Here is a 19,547-nt window from a genome sequence, read left to right on the forward strand (position 1 = left end):
TGTCCACAAGGGGTGGTGGAGGGTCCTATGTGAGATCGTCGAGGTGAAGTGGTTTAATTCTTGGCAGTATTTTCTGGCTGCATCAGAACTGGAGGACTGGGTGAAGGAGAAATGGCCACTGGTGAGCAGTCAGGACTATGGTGGAGACAAGGCAGCCACTGCCAGGCTCATTGGGAAGCACCAGGTACCATGTTCCAGGCATCCACCGCACAGTCTGCACTAGGGTGTCGATGAGCCACGAGGAGAGGGTTGTCACATTCCCAAAAGGCACATCTACTAAGCGGCACAGAGCCCTGCTCTTGCTTCCTGACAACACGGCCAGTTCCTTTCCTGCCCAACCCCAAATCATGCAAGACCCTTGTTCCTCCCCAGTGCTCCCTTTCTTCAGAGGCAACACTTTGAAGAACGCCTGCCCCCCTTTTGTAGTCCCTTGACCAGTTTATACCCCTGTAGCCTCAGGATTTCTCTGCCTTCTCTTCTTCCTCTCGCCCCAGTACTTTGTCCTCGCTTGGGGTCACCTGTTCTAACCCTCTCCGTGTTTTCCGCAGAATTCTCCCTCCCACACTTTGAATGTCATTCTTTGAGTTAACTAAATGCCCTCCAGAAACCTATCTTCCTCCACAAGCATTCTCTAGTTAAAGGGAGAGAGGCCTGGACCACCCTCCTCCTTCCTGGAATCGGACTCTCAGGATCACACAGCATTAGACCCTGCAGCAATGCTGGCTCGGGATGGTACTGAAATGTCCTCTTATCTGGGCATTGTTTTCTGTATAGCCCTCATGGTCAGTGTTTCCGTGTCCTGTGACTGAGGACTCTTAGCCATTCCTACGGGGTGTGCCCGGAGCTGTGACCTCGTGGAGCTTTGGTGTCCCAAGTCATCCTGGGCAGCTCACTTACCTCTTTCCATCTGTGTAGACTGTATTGTTGGGGTCTAGTACAGAGCCTCCTGTGCCTGTGCCCTCCCTTCCTTTTAGCCAGCATTTTACCCTTTCCCTCCAATTACCCAGCATTTACCCTTCCTTGCTAAATAGTGAGCCCTCTGAGGGCACCATCATGTCTTCACTTTGATGGAACAGTAAGAGCTCCATCAGTATCGGGTAGGTAGATGGTGGACGCATGGCTGGACAGATGGGTTGGGGATGAATGGATGGGTAGATCATCGGGTGGGTAGATGGGTAGATGGCTGGGTGTGAGGATCAGTGGGGGAACAGATGGGTAGGTAGATGGATGTATAGATGAGTGAGCCACCCAGAGCTACCCTGAGCCTGGCACGGGTCCACGTGTACCGGCAGGCCCTACAGCAGGAGCTGGTTCTTTATTGGAGCTCCATGGAGAAGCTTGACCAGCAGGCCCACACCCTCACTGGTCCCGGGGCCCCTGAGCAGCTGGAAGTGGTGCGGGAGAGGCTTCGGGAGCAGCTCCAGGCGCTGCAGGCGTTGGCAATCACACGGTAAGGGGCACCGTACCCACTCTGGGTACGGGGAGTCTAGCCACAGTGGACTGTTCCTGTACTGTGACTCTGAGTTGGAAGGAACCCATGGCCCCAGGCCCACGGAGACGCCTCAGATGAGTCCTTGTTGTGTGTTACTCACCTCCTTCCATCAAGTCCTCAGTGAGGCCCAGTGGAACTCAGCCCCTAGCTCCCTACGCTCTTTTCTTCCCCACATGTGCACCTTCCACTGCCCTGCACTATCCTTCTTAGGCTGGATTCTTCCTGAATCCAGAGCCACAGGCTTGGGCAGAGACGACGAATAAACTCTTTCAGATTCCCTCCTTCAGCCCAGCCAGCTGCCCCGGGGGAATTATGCAACTGACTTGTGGGAACTACGGGCTGTCCCCACAGGGGCCAGGAGCTGGAGGGGACTCTGAAGCTGCATGAGTTCATGGGAGAGGCCGAGGAGCTGTGGAGCTGGCTGGCTAGCCAGAAGCAGGTGGCCAGGGAAGGGGAGAGCCTCGGAGAAGACCATGAGCACGTCCTGGTGAGAGGAAGGCCAGGGCTCGGTGGATAGCCTGTGGCGGGAGAGTGAGGGCAATGGGACAGCCTGGCGGGGCTGTGGAGAAGGGGGCCAGGGGGGTCATGAGCCCTGGCTGAGGACAGGCCTTCTGAGGAGAGTGTGCGGGCACGGTGGCTGTCCAACCCCTCATTGCCCGACGGTCATGAGCCACCTGCTTCCTGGGCTGCTTGCTGCCTCCCCAGCAGGGGGCCACTCTGTCACCCACTCCTTTCTTGTCCTCAGCACCTCCGCACCAAGTTTGCAAAGCTTCAGCGCCAAGTAGAGTTGGGTGGCCAGCGGGTGGCAACCTGCCAGCAGCTGGTAGAGAGCCTGCTGGAGCTCAGGCACCACGCTGCCCCCGACGCCCACCAGAGGCAGCAGGACCTGCAGTGAGTGGCCAGTGGGCTAGGCCAGGGTTGCGGGTTTGGGGGGAGCGAGCGGTGCGGGCAGTTTCTGGAGTGCAAAGAGCGGGTAAGATGCTCTGGGGCCATGTTGGCTCTGCCTGCCCCCAAGGAATCTGGAGAGGGGGCCGGTCCCAGGGAGGCCGAGCGAACCCCGGGTGACCACGGCCTGTGGAGGGAGGCAAGGCTGGGTGTGCAGGTCAGGGAGTCCTGCCCAGACCCCCAGGGACACTTTTCCAAACCACTGGCTCCCAGGACTCGGGGTAGGAGCTGTGCAGTCTGCCTACCTGCCACCTGGCTGGTGTGCCCCGCCCCCCACAGCCTGTGGCTTTGAGGCAACGCCATGATTTGTCCATGACCCCCAACATGGACACTGGCCATGGCGGAAGCCTTAACAGCTCATTGAGAGTGGGCTGAGAAAATGAAAAAAGGAGAGAAGATGCAGCCTCTGCCCTCAAATATTTATAATTTGAATGACATACTGAGACTGGAATATACAAGGTGGAAGAAGTACCACAAAGCATAGAAATCAAGTGGTAAGCATGGCAGCGGTGAAGGGCTGAATTCGTGGTAAAGCTAGAAAGGCTCCGGGAGGCAGGTTTGCAGGCAGGCCCAGTGGCAGGGAAGGGTGTTATAAAGGGGAGCTTTGGGCCAGTCCTGGGTGCAGCCCAGAGAAGAGGAGGGCTGACCAGACTAGCTAATGGTGGAATGAGATGCCGGGCCAATGGGTGACCTCCTACTGCTATTCCACATGCCTGGGGACAGGGCTTCCTGGTCAGAGCTGCGGGAGCTGACCCAGGCCCAGGGCCACCGGCTCCAAGATGCCGAGGTCACCCTCAGAGTTCACAGAGATCTGTCGGAAGCCCTCAGGCAGGTCCAGGTATGAGCCTGAAGGGAGGAAGGGAATTCTTTCTAGAAGTGGATCCACCCCAGCCTCGGTGCCCCACCCTCTGTTCCTGATGACCTTGGCCATCTCCTCTCCTCAGGAGAAGACCACAAGCCTCCCCAGTGATGTGGCCTCAGACCTGCGTGGGCTGGAGGCCCAGCTGAGGAGACACGAGGAGCTGGAGCATGAGCTCCTGGGCACTGGGCGGCAGGTGAGCCAGCCTGACGGCCTCTCCCACTCAGGCCCCTACAGGCCACTCAGGCCTGCCCGTCTCTTCCCCTGGGTTTTCTCCACTCCCACGGGGCCTCCACTTGGGCCTACCGTGCATGTCCAGGCATGGCCCAAGGAGGAGTCTGCGGGCCAGGCTGGCCCTTCAGCCTCTAGGAGGACATGACCCTTCCCTCCGTATGCTCCACCCTGACCCCAGCTGCAGGAACTGCTGGAGACTGCGAGCAGGGTACAGAAGCTGGGTCGGGGACCCCAGGCCCATGCGGTGCAGCAGAGGCAGCAGGCTCTGGTGAAGGCCTGGGAGGCCCTGAAGCTACACACGGAGCAGCGCAGGACTCAGCTGGAGCAGGCGTGCCTCCTGGCCCGTTTCCACAGATCAGTGAGGGCTCCTTACTCTTGGGCGGTTTGTGTGTGTGTGTGTGCGCGCGCGCGCGCATGTATCATGGTGCATGTGCATCATAAACGAGGTCCTCCAGCTCTAGAGGGAAACCCAGTATGGACATGAGTTAGAAGAGCATCAACATACCTATTTGTGAGTACCTGAAGTTTGCAAAACTTCTGTACTTTGTGTCACTGACCCCTCTTCATCCACGCAATGAGATGTTTGGACAAAAATCCAAGGCCCCTCTAGCTCTGTGTGATGTGTACACACATCAACAGAAGGCAGTTTATAAGTATTAAATTAGAAATCCAGAGGACAAGGTGAGTGGCAAGAGGTCATGGTGCCAGGAAAGGCTTCGTGAGACAAACGAGGCCTTGGCCCTTGAAGAGCAGGTGAGCTTGGGAGAGATGGGAGGGAGGAGGAGTTTCTAAGCAGGAGGGGCACCAAAAGCAAAGGGTGATGAGTCTGGCAAATGTAGATGTTTAATGGACCTGGAAGGATTAGGTTGGACGACAGCAGAGGAACCTGGTGACAAAAGGCCCCATGAGCCTCACCTGAGGCTCTGATACTCTGATGTATGAGTGCATCTGGGCAGACTGTAGTTGGGCCTCAGAGCCCGGTTCTCTGCCACCCAGCCCAGATCTCACCCCACTCTCCCCCTCCATCTCTTGGGGACCCAGGTGCAGGAATACACCTCCTGGGCAGCCAGAGTGTGGCAGGAGCTGCAGGGAGAGGAGAGCTCCAGGGAGCCCAGCAGTGGCCTTCTAAAACTCGTCACCCACCAACAGCTTCGGGCAGAGCTGGAAGCCCGGGAGGAATTGCACCAGAGGGCCTCCGAGCTGGGCCAGCAGGTGCTTCTGGCTGCAGGGACACCCATCGAGGAGGTGGGCCCCTTTTTCTGATGCCCCCCAGCTTGCCCTGACCTAGTCTGAGCCTGATCACCTCACACCCTGCCCCACTGTGCCACACTGGCCTCCCTTCAGAGCCTTCCCTCAGGACCTGCTTCGATCTTGTCCATGCGGCTCTCCCCAACGCAGGCTCCCCACATGCACATCCCCAGGTCCAGGAAATGCTGCAAGGCCTGCAGGATGAGCGGGAACAGATGTTCCAGGCCTGGGAACAGAAGGAAAAGAAACTACAAGCCATGTACCAGGAGCAGATCTTCCTCAGGAAGTGTACCCTCCTAGATCAGATCCTCACAGCCCAAGAGGCAGGTCCCCCTCACCCTGTAGCACCTATCCCCATGCTCCCTCCTTCCTGCTTCGTCTCGCTTCCACTGGCTTCCTTGCTTCCCGGGACCCTGGCTTTTTCCCTGATAGGAGGCCCAGAGGCTGTGTGCTGCCTTAGCACAGATGGCTGCAAATGGGGGTGGGGAGCCCCAGCTGTGTGGACAGTCCCTGAGGGCCTCTTTGACTTTCCCATGGGCTGATCCAGGTCTCCCTGAAAACAAGTGCCCTGGGGAGCTCAGTGGAAGAGGCAGAGCAGTTGGTGCGCAAACACAAGACCTTCCAGAAAGTTCTGACTGTCCAAGATGAGCAGGTAATAGATTCAAAGAGAACTTGGCATGGTCAGAAATTGGGGGTGACTGGAGGGAAAGGAGGCAGAATCCAGGAACTTTGGAGAGTTGTAAATGGGGGACACGGAGTGATTGGTGCATACCCACAGGTAATGTTGATGTATGGGGGCAGCCTGTAGGAGTAGGGGTGCCTGGTTGGAACTGACTGAGCAGAGTTGGATGAGGGCCACACAGCAGGGATACCTGGCTCTACATGACTTGGTCACTGTGTAGCTGTGGGACTTGGTTCTGGCTTTCTGGGAGGACCAGCCAGCCCTGGGCCATGTCGGGCTGAGGGGAAGGCTTCCCTGTGAGCCAGCCCCTGCTTCAGCCTCCCAGTGTGAGAAAGCAGTGCACTGTGTCTCCGACCCTGCCCTGCAGGAGGCAGCTCTGTGTGAGCAGGCGAAGACCCTTGGGGGTCCCAAGGTGCAGGATGGGCTCCGCACAGTGCTAGAGCATCGGGCTCGAGTGAAGGACCTGGCGGAGAGCCGGGAACGTGCCTTGCACACCTCTCTGCTGCTGACTGGCTTCACCACGGCCGTGACCCAGGTCAGAGGGCCACCTCCAACCCAGTGCCTTTTGCTCGGGCCACATTTTACGGTGTACAGATGACATTCACATTCATAGGTTCATTCAGGCCTCACCGCACCCCTTTGATAAGGACACTGAAGTTTGGAAGGTCAAATGGCTTTCCCAGAGGCCTTGCTGGGACCCAGGACATTTGATTAAGAGACACTATGAGCAGAGACCCCACTGCTTCCTGAGCTCGTGAGGGCTAGGGCAAAGAGAAGAAAGGGGTAAGGGGCAGGGAACCGAGTATCTAGGGCCTAGGAACAAGCCAGCCTCGCCTCCAAAATGAGTTCCCACCCAAGGGCCCTGCCCGCCCCTTCCCTGGGGCGGGGGACCAGCCAGGCCTGGTACGCGTCTTCCTGGGCTAGAAGCACTGGATCTCATTTCCCAGGCACTGCCTAGCTCAGCTCTTGGGGCCAGCAGTCAACTACCTGGGCACAGCTGAGAGTAGATATGTGGGACTTCTCTATGGACTGAAACAGTATCAGCATTATGGGACATGTCCCCACCCCCACCAGGCTCAGGTCTGGATCCAGGAGCGAGTCCAGCAGCTGAAAGAGCCAATCTGTCCCGGGGACCTGAAAGATAACTTGAGACATCTTCGGAAACACCAGGCCTTTGAGGCTGAAGTCCAGGCCCACGAGGAGGTGATAATCTCTGTTACCAAGGTAACAGCCAGGCCCTTGGCCCCAGTCCTACCCCAAAGTGTGGACTCTCGGTCGCCAAAGGGAAAGGTCTTAAGCATGGGGAGGGGCGACAGGCAAGCTCTCCGGGTGTCCTGTCTTCCAGGATGGCGAGGCTCTCGTGGCACAGAGCCACCCTCAGGTAGGAGAAGTCTCCCAGAGGCTGCAGGTCCTGCAGGAACACTGGCAGAAGCTAAGGCAGGCAGTGGCTCTTCGGGGCCAGGACCTGGAGAACAAACGGAACTTCCTGGAGTTTCTGCAGAAAGCAGACCTTGCAGATGCCTGGATCCAGGAGATGGTGAGATGCAGCTAGGCAGGAACAGAGCTGGAGGTGGGGCTGAGGAGCTGAGAGATGGGGGTGAGGAGCCCCAGGCCTGCAGCTCCCTGGCTTGCCGACAGGCGGGAGCCCCATCAGGAAGTTCCCCAAATCTCCACCTGCCCCAATACTGCCCCAGGGGCTGGGCACACGTGGGGCTGGGACTCAGAGCGCCTCCCACAGACCCTCACCCCTCGGCCTCGGCAGGAGGCGATGGTGGACATGGGCGACCTGGGCCGGGACCTTGAGCACTGTCTGCAGCTCCGTAGGCAACTCCACAAGCTCCGAGGAGTCTGGGCCCAGGTATGGGGGCCCTGCGGGGCAGAGGTCAGCCAACTCATCCCCAAAGGCCACTTAAAGGCTCAGAGTAGTGACCCCGCGTGGGTCTTACCCAGCTCGGTGCTTACTATCTGCATGTGCTTAGCCAGGCCCCCTATCTCACCAAGACTTAGTTTCTTCATCTTTAAAATGGGGATAACACCTGCCTCCTAAAGGGAGCATGTATGTGTGGTGGTGGTTACCGGAATCTACACGTTATAAAACTGCAGAGAACTGTTCCTCCCTCCCCCCTCCACACACAGATGCATGCATGTGGAAACTGACAAACTGAATAAATCCTGTAGTCTGGTTAATAGTTGTAAAGTCTAGGGACACCTGGGTGGCTCAGTCAGTTAAGCATCCAACTCTTCGTTTCTGCTCAGGTCATGATCTCGCAGTTTTGTGGGTTCGAGCCCCAGGTTGGCAGCACGGAGCCTGCTTGGGATTCTCTCTCTATCCCTTTCTCTCTGCCCCTCTCCCACTCACACTGTCTCTGTCTCTCTCAAACTTAAAAAAAAAAAAAAAAAGTTATAATGTCCATTTCCTGGTTTTCATGTTATGCCACAGTTATAAAAGATGTTCCCCTTGGGGGTAGATGGGGGAAGAGTACGTGGGACTTCTCCATTCTACTTTTGCAATTTCCTGTGCATCTGTAATTACTTCAAAATTAAAAAAAAAAAAATACACGTGTAGTGGGTAATCCTTCAACTGCAGCTGCTGGGACCCCTCATTCAGCCCCTCACCTTCTCACCGCACCCCCCCACGCATCCCCCAAAATCTATTTCTCTTATGTGGAATGGATGAAAGAACTTAGGCAAATGTAGTCCTACTCAGGTGTTAGAGACCAAACATGCTAACCTCCTCCCTCTTGATGTAAGTGTGTATGACATTTGACAGGCTGCAGTGCCCCAACCCATGCTGCCCTTCTCTGGTGGTGGAATTCACAGCCACCTTGACAGACGCTGGGGTAGAAAGAGCGCCAGAGAGACTCAAGGAGCTGGGCTCAAATCCTGGCTCTGCCACCGATGAGCCATGTTAGCCTCTAAGCTCTGCTCTGGCATCTGTAGGAGAGGAACCCCCTTCCCTGCCCAGCTCGCATGAGACACTTCCTAGGGAAGTGCTTTGGAAATTTAAGCTCTACAAGCTGCTTTTCCTAGGGGCAGGACACCTGCAACCCTCTCCCTGCCAGGGACCTCTCCCCCCTGGACCTGTAAGCCCCTCGCAGTGTCGGAGCAGTGGCAGTCTCAGCCTGGTGACTCCTAGGGGTGGAGACAATCCAACACCAGGAGGCCCATGCTCGCCATTTCATTCCACCCCTTGCTTCGCTTTTCTCATCCTGAGAAGCTGTGTTTTAACTTTAAAGCTTCTGTTAGTCACCGTGTGCCTGCCTACCCGCCCTGCCCAGTTCTGACCCAGGAACATATTTTCTAGCCTTAGAGATGACACCGGGGCTGCAGGCCCCAAGTGCATCTTGCTCACTGCACCTGGCATGGGGTGCAGCTGTCTCCGCTCCCCAGACATGTTGCTCCTTGCCCTCTCTCGGGCCCAGGCAGCTCCTCCACGTGCTGACTGCATTGCCAAGGCAGGGCTCGGGATGGGTGCTGCCAGTGACTTCACCCCGCAGGACACAGTGGATGACACCCACATCAGGAGCATCAATGACTTGTCCTGGAAGCTCCAGAACCTGTGCCCTGAGCAAGTCAAGACCGTCTGCCAGCGGCGACACCAGCTGAACAACAGGCCAGTCCTGGAGCGGGAGGCGGTGGGGCTAGGAGAGGGAGGCAGGAGCTGGAGGGCCACCTGACTCAGCCTTACACCCTCCTTGCCAGGTGGAAGAGTTTCCATGACAACCTACTCCGGTACCAACGGCAGCTTGAAGGGGCTCTGGAGACACACACATTGTCGGGAAAGCTGGATGACCTCACTGAGCGGATTGGGGAAAAGGTAAGTAGTGAAAGACCACAGCAGCCGCCTGGGGGCACGCTCACCGAGAATCTACATGGGTCTCGCCTTTGGTCTCTCTCTCTTCAGCTTGGGCTACTGGAGGGAGATACTGCTAGGGGTCCGTCACGGTGGGGGCGGGGCTGTGCCAGGGGCTCTCAGGATGTCAACTTTGGGCCCCAGAAGCCCCCATTGCGGGCTCGGAGGCTGGCCCACCTGGCTTCCAGAAACGCTGTGAGTCAAGAGGCCAGAGCGCCACCACCCCCAACGCACCCTTCCCTCTGTTGTCCCTGAGTAAGTGCAAAGCATGCAGGAGGTTTGCCCCGGAGCCCGTCAGCAACCACGGAGAAACGTGGGCTAGATGCTGCCAGAGGTGAAAGTGAGGTTGTGTGCCTCCGAGGAAGTCCCGTGTGGCGCAGACGGTGCCCTGTTCTGGGCATGCAAAGGGCTCTTGCCTTGCTGTCCTTATTCCTGCAGTTCCTGCCCTAGCCAGCCAGGCCTGTCCTGTCTGTCCATGCTGTCTGTCCATGCCTAGCTCTCCCCAGAGGAATATGAGTCACAGGAGGCTCCCCCCACAAACAGAGATTACTAGATCAGAAGAAACTCCATCCCCTAGTCTCTCCTGGGAACCTTCCTCCTTCACAGATGGAAGGGGCCTCTGGTCAGTTGAGGGCACTGGGAAGGGAATCAGGCTGGGTACTTGATTTTCACACAGAAACCCCACGGCCCCGGTGACCCACTGCAATGAGGGAGGAGCTGGGGCAAAGGCGAAGCCAATAATGCTGCTTTCCTTCCCAGGCCGCCCTGGTCCAGGCCCTGGACTGTGGGAAAGATCCGGAGAGCGTGCAGAGGCTGATACGGAAACACAAGGAGTTGGAGCAGGAAATGGGCCTCATCCAGGCCCAGGTGGAGGTGTGCATCTGGGTATGGAGGTGGGCCCAGGCCCGGGGTGCCTCCTCTGTGGGACCGTGGGTGGGCATATACAGGGCAGGAGGGCTTCGGTACCTGAAAGCCAGCAGAGTGGGTACACCCCCTGTTGGCTGGGGCCCTCCTGCAGCCGGGGCTCCCCTGAGTGCAACCTGCCTCCCTGCCCCAGCCCCTGAGTCTGACTTCCCCCATAGTCCCTAGATTGTGAGGTGGGCCGCCTCTGCCAGAGAAGCCCTGGGGCAGCCCATAGCCTCAGCCACAAGCAGAGGGAGATGATGGACAGTTGGTGGCAGCTCCGGAGTGGGGCCCAGAAGCGGTACAAACCCCCAGGCCTCTTTGTCTCACTGCCCTCACAGACTCAGCCCCTGCAACATCTCAGTCTCTACTCTCCCCGACCCTGGTTTCCCCTGAGCGCCTTCCTCCATCCATTTCGTATAACCGCTGGTATTGTCACTCTATTCGTTCCCAGCCTGTGGGCCCTTCTCTGGCTAAGGGGATTCAGGGATGGAAAGCACATGTGGGTGTGGGGGGGGAGAGGGGCTCCAAGGCCCCAGGACTAGCAGATGAACCCTGTGGGCAGGAAGGAGTCACTGGATGCCTTGCACCAAGCCCAGAAACTGCAAGCCGTGCTATGGCACTTGCTGGTCTGGGCCCGGAGGCTGCGGGCTGAGATGGATGCCCAAAGCACCCCCCGCAGCCCTGCAGAGGCCCGGCGCATGATAGCGGGGCACTGGGAGCTCAAGGTGAGGGTCAGGATCCTGGGACCTCGCCTCCTCCCCGCCCTTTCCCATATACTCATCCCAACTTTCCCTTGGGTTCTTTCTCCCTCACCTGCCTCTGCCTTTCTCCTCTTCCATCCCACCCAGTCTGCTGTCTTCCCGCCTCTCCCCTCCCCACAGGGCCTCCTCCCTCCCACTCATGGAGCCTCAGCCTCCTGGATCTGAACCTAGTCTTGTTACAGGCCGAGCTGGACTCCCAGAGAGACAGCATCAGCCTGGCCCGAAGCACTGGGCAGCGACTGCTTGCAGATGGGCACCCATCCACCCCCGACATCCTCCAGGCCCTGGCTGGTTTAGACCAGGAGCTGAACACCCTGGAGACGGCCTGGCAGGGGCACCAGCACCAGCTGCAGCAGGCCTTGGAGCTCCGGGTAGGCAGCCTCCATCCTTGCCCCCACCCCTGGGCTGGGTGCTACCCCCCATTGCCCCTGGTCAAAGCCAAACCCAAAAAGGCTGCCATACCGGGGCCTTTTCCCACCACCTAGCAGCCACCACTCAGCTTGCACAGGCAGCTCTTGCCTGCCGTGGACTCATTCTGTTGAACCAGGTTCCTGGTCCCTGGTCTGTCTTCTCTGGGCACAAACAGGTCCACCTGCAGTGATTGGACCCTCTGCTCACTTCCTTTTGCCTTTTCCTTTTTTGACAGCTGGTTCTGAGTTCTATGGAACAGGTGGAAAGTTGGCTCTGCAGCCGGGAGGACTGCCCAGCTAGTGAGGGTCTGGGGGTAGGTGCTGGCAGGAGTGAGGGGGCTTTACAAAAGCAGTGTTAGGGGTCACGTCAACCAGTGCTGTCTAAGCTCCTCAGGCCAAGGAGGGGGTCACTGAAAAGTCTGTTCCCCATGCATGTTTGCAGTTCTTGTGTGCCTGGGGCTAGGCCCCACGGGGATGTCATGGGAGCTTAGAGGGTGAGCCTCTGGCCTTAGACCCATTCTTGCCTCCTTCCCCCACTTCTCACCTCTGCCCTCCTCACTTCCTTGTACCGAGGTTTGCTTTTCCAACCTCTGTCCCTATCCCTGTGGCAGGCGAACCTGACTCAGGGGAGACCTCGGAAAACCTGGGGGCTAGCTTGTCCTGCACTGACCCAATCTTACCGGCAGTGCAGAGGAGGGAGCATTCCTGTTACATGAAAAAGCTCCACCTGCCTGGCAAATTGTGACAGCGGCCCTCATCCCTAGTACCTTCCCTGGCTGAGAATCCCTGTCCTAAAGCCACATCCGGCCTTGGGGAGTTGGAGGGGTGTGTTGGGGCAGAGTGCTCACCGTGCGGGGGAGTGTTTGGTGTAGGTGGGAAAGCAGAGAGCTTGGGATGGGAGGCACAGCCCTGTGGACAGAATCCACTTCCCTGTTCCCTCCAGGACCCTTCGGCCAATGTGGAGACCCTCCTGTGGAAGCACAAGGTGCTTGAGCGGGGTCTGGAGGCACAGGCTGAAAAGATCAGCGCCCTGGAGGCGGCAGCCCACAGCCTGCAGCGGGGTGGGCACCCAGAGGCGCAGAGGGCCCTGGGCCAGTGCCAAGCCCTGCTCCTGAGGTACCTCTGGCTCCGGGCTGTGGGTGGGATAAGCCCCCAGCACTCCTGCCCAGCACAGCATGTGGTCACCCAGGGGAGATAAAAGGGAGTTTTACAAAGAAGGGTGAACTGGGAAACCAGAGAATTGCCACATGAAATGGCAGGACCAGAGCACAGTGGTTAGGCGTTGGCCCTGCAGGGCCGGGTAGTCCCAAGCTCCTGTGTGTTGCCCACTCATGGTGGGGCTGGGGCAGATTCCTCACTGAGTCCCGGGTCTACAAGGAGGGGGTAACAGTATCTGCCTCTGAGGGTTGTGGTGAGGACTGAGAAGGTACCCCTGATACCTGAGCACGGCACCTGCCACTCAGGCAGGTTGGCAGATTTCTGGTGTTCATTTAAATGAAGCTGGGCGGCGGGCAGCGCGTCTGGTGGCTCAGTCGGTTAAGCGTCTGACTTCGGCTCCGTTCATGATCTCACAGTTGGTGAGTTTGAGCCCCATGTCAGACTGTGTGCTGACAGCTCAGAGCCTGGAGCCTGCTTCGGATTCGGTGTCATCCTCTCTGTCCCTCCCCAACTCACACTCTGTCTCTGTGTGTCTCTCTCTTTCTCTCTCTCAAAAAAAAAAAAAAAAAAAAAATCGAAGCTGGCACAGTTTGAGACACAGGCTCTGCCTTTTTTTCCTCATAAAAGCCCATCTGGTTCCTCTACCTCATCCAGCTTCTCAGACTTTTGGATCAAGAAAGATTGGCCCAAAGCCAATGATCTCATTTTAACTTAATTCTTTAAAACCCTGTCTTCAAATGCAGTCAGTTTGTGAGGTACCGGGAATTGGGACTTGAACATAAGAATGTGGGAGACACGGTTCAGCCCCTAACAGACACTAGTGAAGACGGAAGTAGAATGGCTCTCCATTTCAAAGGAGACCCCTGCCTCAGGGTGTATTGATACATAAGAAGGGCTGTCACAGGCTGGAAAGGCACGCACACACCCCAGCCCCAATGAGGGGACCTGAGGACCCACGAGACCCTCCTCCTGGCAGGAAAGAGGCACTCATAGAGCGAGCCGCGAGCCGTCGCCGCCAGCTGGAGGAGCTCGGGCAGCTGCAGACATTCCTGCAGGACTCCTTGGAGGTTGGCCTGGGGTTGGGGTGTGGGTCGTGGTTGTGGGGGGGGAAGGAGCTGCCCCGGGGAGAGGGCAAGCCCAGAGGGTTGGGCCAAGGGGAGAGCCTGAGGCAGCCGAGCCTGGTCCTCTTATGTGTCCAGGTGGCCACGTGGCTGAGGGAGAAGGACTCGGTGGCCCTGGACGAGGGCTGGAGGAACCCAGCTCTGCTGCAGACACAGCTGTGGAAGCAGAAGAGTCTCCAGGCCGAGCTAGACGCAAGTGTCCACCACCAACAAAGGCTGCAGGTGGTGAGGCCCTGGGGGTCATGGGACGGTCTTGCAGGCCAGAGCACTGGGCAACCCCACAGAGCCCCGGCAGTGGCTCTGAACCATAGTAATGGATGGCCGACCTTCACTGAGTGCATTCTGTATACAACCACCACGCTAAGCACCAAAATGTAGCGAGAAGCAGAAGCTTTCCTGGGGCACCCTCTCCAAAAATAGTGCCTTTTCAAGATTTTTAAAGATGACGTTTTGATGGGATAGTTTTTAAAGCTCTCTGGGAAAGATATCAGGGGATAGAGAAAGGCACAGCTAGCAGTCCTGTGGGTAAACGAGTCAAAGTGTAGCACCTTTTCCATTTACCATCTCCCACCTAGAGAGAGCAGGTCCTGACCCCAGGCTGGCTCCCTGTCGTGTTAAGCGTCCTGTTAAGAATTTTTAATATTTTAAACAAAATATTTAAACAGAACAACCGGTGTCATCCCCATCATATGGATAAGGAACATGAGCTCAGAGAGGTTACAGAACTTGCCCAAGATCGCACAGCTAGCACACAGACCGTAGCCCTGAGGCTGGTGGTGGAAGCCAGCACAAGTCCCGGGGCACCGGCAGTGCTGGGTCCATGAGGTGTGACCTGTGTTGCTATAGGAGGGGCAGAGACTGCTGCAGGAGGGCCACCCAGCCTCAGAGACCATCCGGGAACGGCTCCAGGAGCTGGGAGAGCTCTGGGACAGGCTGCAGGCCAACAGCCGGAGGAAGGCAGCCATGCTTCAGGAAGCTTGCGAGGTGGGCCCTGTGAACCATGGTGTGCGTGGGGGGGGGCGCTAGGCCTCTCCCTCTTGTGCCCACCTCGCACTCTGCCCCAGGCCCTGCATCTCCGGCGGAGTGTGGAAGGACTAGAGAGCTGGCTGGAGCCTGTGGAGGTCACGCTGAGAGCCCCCATCCTAGGCTGGGACCAGCCCGGGTTGGATGAGCTCTTGGGGACTCAGGGCGGGCTGGAGGCGGCAGTAGACAGGCAGGCCGGGCAGGTGCAGCTGCTGCTGGGCCAGGCTCAGGTCTTGACGCGGGAAGGCCACTGCCTCGCCCCAGATCTGGAAGACCAGGCCCAGAAGCTGCTGCGGAGGTAGGTCCGGGCACATGCATCCTCCTCCCCCCCCTTCCTCCCTGCCCTCCAGCTGCTCTCCTCCGGGCTTCCCCCCAACCCCACACTGAGGGGCACGGAGTGGGTGAGCTCTGGGCCACAGTCTGATGCTGACACTGATGACCGTGGCCCCTACCTGCCCTGGCCCCGCCTCCACTGCTGCAGGTTTGAGAGCCTTCAGGAGCCCCTGCGGGAGCGCAGAGAGGCCCTGGAGGCTCGGAGCCGCCTCTCGCAGTTCTTCAGGGATGCTGACGAAGAGATGGCATGGGTGCAGGAGAGGCTGCCTCTGGCCGCCACCCAGGACTGCGGGCAGAGCCTGAGCGCCGTGCGGCACCTGCAAGAGAAGCACCAGGTGTGGGAACCATCCCCCCCCCAGAGCAGGGAGGGGCTGCCCTCAGATTGAGCACATGACTCAGCCAGCCAGTGGTGCTTGGAGCTCTGTGCCTCTGGTGGGGCTTTGGGGGTACCCTAGGTTCTTTGTTGGCCATATGGTCAGGGAACAATTTGGGGGCGAGTCTGTGGGAGACTGTGAGGCTTCTAGCACAACTCTGGGGCCCCCTGAGGAGCGTCCAGTAGCATCGTGGTCATGTTTTCCTCCGCCTCCACAGAACCTGGAGAGTGAGATCAGCAGCCACGAGGCCCTGACTCAGGCCGTGGTGGACGCAGGACACAAGCTACTGCGGGCTGGGCACTCGGCCTGTGATGTGGCTGTCCGGGTACAGCAGCTGGAGAATGCCATGGGCTCCCTGCGGGCACAGGTGATGCAGAGGCGGCTGCTGCTACAGCAGGCTCAGGAGGCCCAGCAGTTCCTGACGGAGGTGAGGGGCTGATGTGAGATGCAAAAGGGCAGGGCCTGGGCATGAGGACACCCGGAGTGTACACAGGCCTGGAAGGTAACCCCCACGTGGGGGTCCAGGCTCTCTGTGCATCTTCACTTACCTGCACTAAGTGGTCCCCTGCCCCCAAGCTGTCGATGCTGCATGTTATCCGGAACACAGGCCCCTCCCTGGGTTTGGTTTTAGTGCATGTGCCATTTCTTCTAAACCAATGACTCTCAGCCATTGCTCTGTATCAGAGTGACCTGGAATCTGTAAGAAATGCCGGTTGATACTCAGGTTCCATTCCAGATCAAACCAGAAATCTTTAGGGTTGAGAGCCAGGCACAGAGAGTGTAAAAGCTCTCAGGTAATTCCAGGGTGCAGCCAGGGTGAGAACCCCTGCTCTGAATGTCGAGACTATGAGCTTCAAGCTGGGAGCCCTGGAGGCCAGCACCCAGGGAACACCTCCTCTGTGCCACACCAGCTCCAGGAGGCAGAATCCTGGCTGGAAGAGCAGGGCCATGTCCTGGACATCGAGGATGTGGGCCAGAGTGCCGAGGCCACGCGCACCTTTCTGCGGCAGCTGGAGGCCACCACGAGGGACCTAGAGGGGTTCAGCGTGCGAATTGAGAGGCTACAGCAGACAGCAGCTCTCCTTGAGAGCAGACAGAACCCAGAAAGGTGGGTGGGAGCCGGGCCCACCTAGGGCGGTGCAGGGAGGGTGCTCCCTACAGAGGGACGTGAGGGAAGAAGGGCTCCAGCTGGGTTGTCCTTGTTGCCACAGCCCCAGGGTGCTGGCCCGGATGCGGGCGGCGAGGGAGGCCCATTCGGGGCTGCTGCAGAGGGCAGAAGGCAGGCGGCAGGGTCTGCAGGAGCAGCTACAGCTCCACCAGCTGGAACGGGAGGCCCTGCTCCTCGACGCCTGGCTGGTCAGCAAGGTGGCCACTGCTGAGTCCCAGGACCATGGGCAGGACCTGGAGGCTGCCAAGGCGAGTCACGCATGAGCAAACCTGGGAAGAGTGGATTGAGCCTGCTGAGCAAGGGCAAAGAAAGTGTGCACTTGGGTGAGAGGAAGGCGAAAGGGTAAGCTGAGGGGAAGTAGGGAGTCTCCGGGCTCTGGGAGGATCCCTATAGAACTAGAGCCAGAGCCCAGGGACTTGAGCCACTGCCTCAGTCGGTACTGATGAGGGACCTGGCAGGTACCGCCAAGCCCTTCATGAGGTTCAAGTGCTCCTGGACACCACCTCCAGAGTGACCCTCCCTGGCACTGTATTCTCACAGGTGCAGGAAGAGAAGTTTGATGCTTTCAGAAAGGAAGTTCAGAGCCTGGGCCAGGCCAAGGTGCAGGCCCTGAGGGAGCTGGCAGGCTCCCTGGAGCGGACAGCACGCAGGCACAAGCCCCAGATTCAAGCCCAGAGGAGTCGCATCGAGGCGACTTGGGAGAGGCTGGACAGGGCAATGAAAGCCCGCACACAGGTGAGTGCACCGAGTGCACAGATATTCCTGTCCCTTTTGCCTGAGCCAGGGACAAGCAGGCCCGCCCAGGGGTGTGTGTGTGTGTGTGTGTGTGTGTGTGTGTGTGTGTGTGTGTGTGTAGAGGGAGGTAGTTGCCTCTAACTCCCAACACTAAGCAGACGGGAAGTCTCAAAATCTTGCACCTCCACGGCACCCCAGCCCTCTCCACCAGTTTGGTTTCCTGCTGGTGCAGTTCACACCTCCAGGGAGAAACAGAACGCGGGTGTGGCCGGCTTCAGATCCCCTCAAAGCCTCCCTAAACACAGGCTTCAGGCTTTAAGATACATCCCACGTTGATCTCTCCTTAACCACTGGCACTTAGCTGGCTCCTTCGGCACGCTCCCTCGCTCTCCTAACCTACGTGCCCCGTGTGATGGCTTCACTGTTGTTTCCACAACCAGGGTCAGCCACAGCTGCTTCTGTGAAAGCAGCCTGCCCCCCCGAGCCCCCGACAGCCTCGGCAGCCTCCTGAGCTGACCCTCTCCTCCTAGCCAGCCACTCCCTGAAAACCAAACTCCTCCCTCCTCCCCCGTGGATGGACCCGTTCCCCGCCCCCTGCTTCAGAGGCTCCATTTCTGCCTTTCTGGTGATTTGTACACCGAAGACCCTCTTGTCACAGAATGCCCCCTGAGGCCCTGCCACATCATCAGTAATATCATACATTCATTGAGCACCTGCCACATTGAGGACGTTTTCTGTACCTGGTGGTCATGAGTGAATCACCAAGCCCACGGTCCTTGTTATTTATTTATTTATTTACTTACTTACTTATTTTGAGAGAGACAGAGCCAGTGTGAGCAGGAAAGGAGCAGAGAGCAAGGGAGAGATGGTGTCCCAAGCAGGCTCTGCAATGTCAGCACGGAGCCCAACATGGGCTCAAACCCTTGAACCATGAGATCATGACCTGAGCCGAAACCAAGAGTTGGACACTGAACCAACTGAACGACCCCAGCACCCTGATCCTTCTTATTTAAAAGGATGTGGCCCACAAGGCCATGTCTCCAGCAAGAAAAGGTCCTAGGAATGAGCTCAACTCACAGCAGGCCCTCTTTCCTCTCCCAGAGCCTGGCTACAGCCTGTGAAGTTCTTGGCTTTGAGCAGGAAGTGGCCCAGCTCCAGGGCTGGATGCAGGAGAAGGTCACCCTGATGGCGAGAGACATCTGTGGCCACAATCTGTCATCGGTGCAGACCTTACAGCAACAGCACAGGTGCCTGGAGGTGAGGGCCCGTGCCCGTTGTCTGCCCCTCAGAGCCCCTCCCTGCAAGCGGTGGGTAAGGAGCCCTCAGAGGGGAGAAGGGAAGGCACTCCCAGCCGGGAGGTGCTTGCCCATGTGGTGGAACAGAATGGAGTTGGCCTGGGAGAGTCCAGGAAGCAGATCAGGACTCCTCCGAGAGGACCAAATGAAGAGCATGTATCAGGCTGCCAGGGTGAGGCCTGATCATGCGTTCTGGTGGCAGAGGGAGCTGGCAGCTATGGAGAAGGAGGTCGCCCGGATGCGGATGGAGGCCTGCAGACTGGGCCAGCTACACCCTGTGGCTCGGGTGGGCCTGTCTGAGCAGTTGGCCAAGATGGAAGATGCCTGGGCCACCCTGGACGTGAAGGCCCAGGAGCAGGGTCAGCAGCTGGAGCAGGCCGCCCGGGGCCATGCCTTCCTCGGCCGCTGTAGGGAACTGCTGTAAGCTGCACCCTGCCCTGCTGTTGGCTTAGCTCTGCCCTGCGGGGTGGGGGTCACCCCAGCTCTTCAGGGAGCTGGACTCCCCTGTCCCGTGCCCAGCTCCTGCCCTGCTTCCTGAGGCTTCCCTCCCAGCCCTGACAGCAGCTTTGTCTCCCTACCCCCAGAGCATGGGGTCAGGAGAAGCAGGTTCTGGCTTCATCACAGGAGCTGGCTGGGGACCTGGTGGGGGCCGAGCAGCTCTTGGTGCAGCAGGAAGAGCTGGGGCAAGAAATCAAGGAATATTGCCTTAGGGCCCAGGACGTACGGCAGGAAGGACAGCAGCTGGTGGACAGTGGGCACTTCATGTCCCCCGAGGTATGAGCACAAAGGTGGGCCAGAGGTTGAGCTGGGGAGGGAGTCCAACCACCCAAGGAACCCCTAGCAGGAATGGAAACCCTCAGGAAGAGAAGGCAGGCAAAGGAGGCAGAGATGGGGAGGGTCTGGGCCTTTCCTGGACCTGTGTGCTGGGCACCAGCCCCGCCGTGCCTCAG

General features: G+C 58.4%; 1 protein-coding gene across 1 annotated transcript in view; it reads left to right on the top strand.

Moving 5' to 3' along the window:
- LOC125917878 (spectrin beta chain, non-erythrocytic 5-like) overlaps positions 1-19,547 on the top strand; it is a 44,647-nt gene that overhangs the window by 21,119 nt on the left and 3,981 nt on the right. Inside the window, exons 25-58 of the mRNA XM_049623971.1 lie at positions 68-184; positions 1,293-1,450; positions 1,844-1,979; positions 2,238-2,383; positions 3,161-3,275; positions 3,382-3,492; positions 3,709-3,888; positions 4,572-4,775; positions 4,952-5,101; positions 5,326-5,430; positions 5,828-5,995; positions 6,535-6,684; positions 6,806-6,997; positions 7,223-7,318; positions 8,958-9,073; positions 9,163-9,277; positions 10,073-10,186; positions 10,396-10,517; positions 10,782-10,944; positions 11,163-11,351; positions 11,627-11,704; positions 12,334-12,506; positions 13,525-13,615; positions 13,748-13,894; positions 14,516-14,653; positions 14,734-14,990; positions 15,174-15,360; positions 15,617-15,826; positions 16,311-16,507; positions 16,611-16,815; positions 17,108-17,302; positions 18,404-18,559; positions 18,800-19,017; positions 19,182-19,371. Coding sequence (XP_049479928.1) covers positions 68-184; positions 1,293-1,450; positions 1,844-1,979; positions 2,238-2,383; positions 3,161-3,275; positions 3,382-3,492; positions 3,709-3,888; positions 4,572-4,775; positions 4,952-5,101; positions 5,326-5,430; positions 5,828-5,995; positions 6,535-6,684; positions 6,806-6,997; positions 7,223-7,318; positions 8,958-9,073; positions 9,163-9,277; positions 10,073-10,186; positions 10,396-10,517; positions 10,782-10,944; positions 11,163-11,351; positions 11,627-11,704; positions 12,334-12,506; positions 13,525-13,615; positions 13,748-13,894; positions 14,516-14,653; positions 14,734-14,990; positions 15,174-15,360; positions 15,617-15,826; positions 16,311-16,507; positions 16,611-16,815; positions 17,108-17,302; positions 18,404-18,559; positions 18,800-19,017; positions 19,182-19,371 — 5,289 coding nt within the window. The remainder of the gene's footprint in view (positions 1-67; positions 185-1,292; positions 1,451-1,843; positions 1,980-2,237; positions 2,384-3,160; positions 3,276-3,381; positions 3,493-3,708; positions 3,889-4,571; positions 4,776-4,951; positions 5,102-5,325; positions 5,431-5,827; positions 5,996-6,534; positions 6,685-6,805; positions 6,998-7,222; positions 7,319-8,957; positions 9,074-9,162; positions 9,278-10,072; positions 10,187-10,395; positions 10,518-10,781; positions 10,945-11,162; positions 11,352-11,626; positions 11,705-12,333; positions 12,507-13,524; positions 13,616-13,747; positions 13,895-14,515; positions 14,654-14,733; positions 14,991-15,173; positions 15,361-15,616; positions 15,827-16,310; positions 16,508-16,610; positions 16,816-17,107; positions 17,303-18,403; positions 18,560-18,799; positions 19,018-19,181; positions 19,372-19,547) is intronic.

This window comes from Panthera uncia, unplaced genomic scaffold (genome assembly GCF_023721935.1).
Source record: "Panthera uncia isolate 11264 unplaced genomic scaffold, Puncia_PCG_1.0 HiC_scaffold_270, whole genome shotgun sequence".
Lineage (NCBI taxonomy): Eukaryota > Metazoa > Chordata > Mammalia > Carnivora > Felidae > Panthera > Panthera uncia.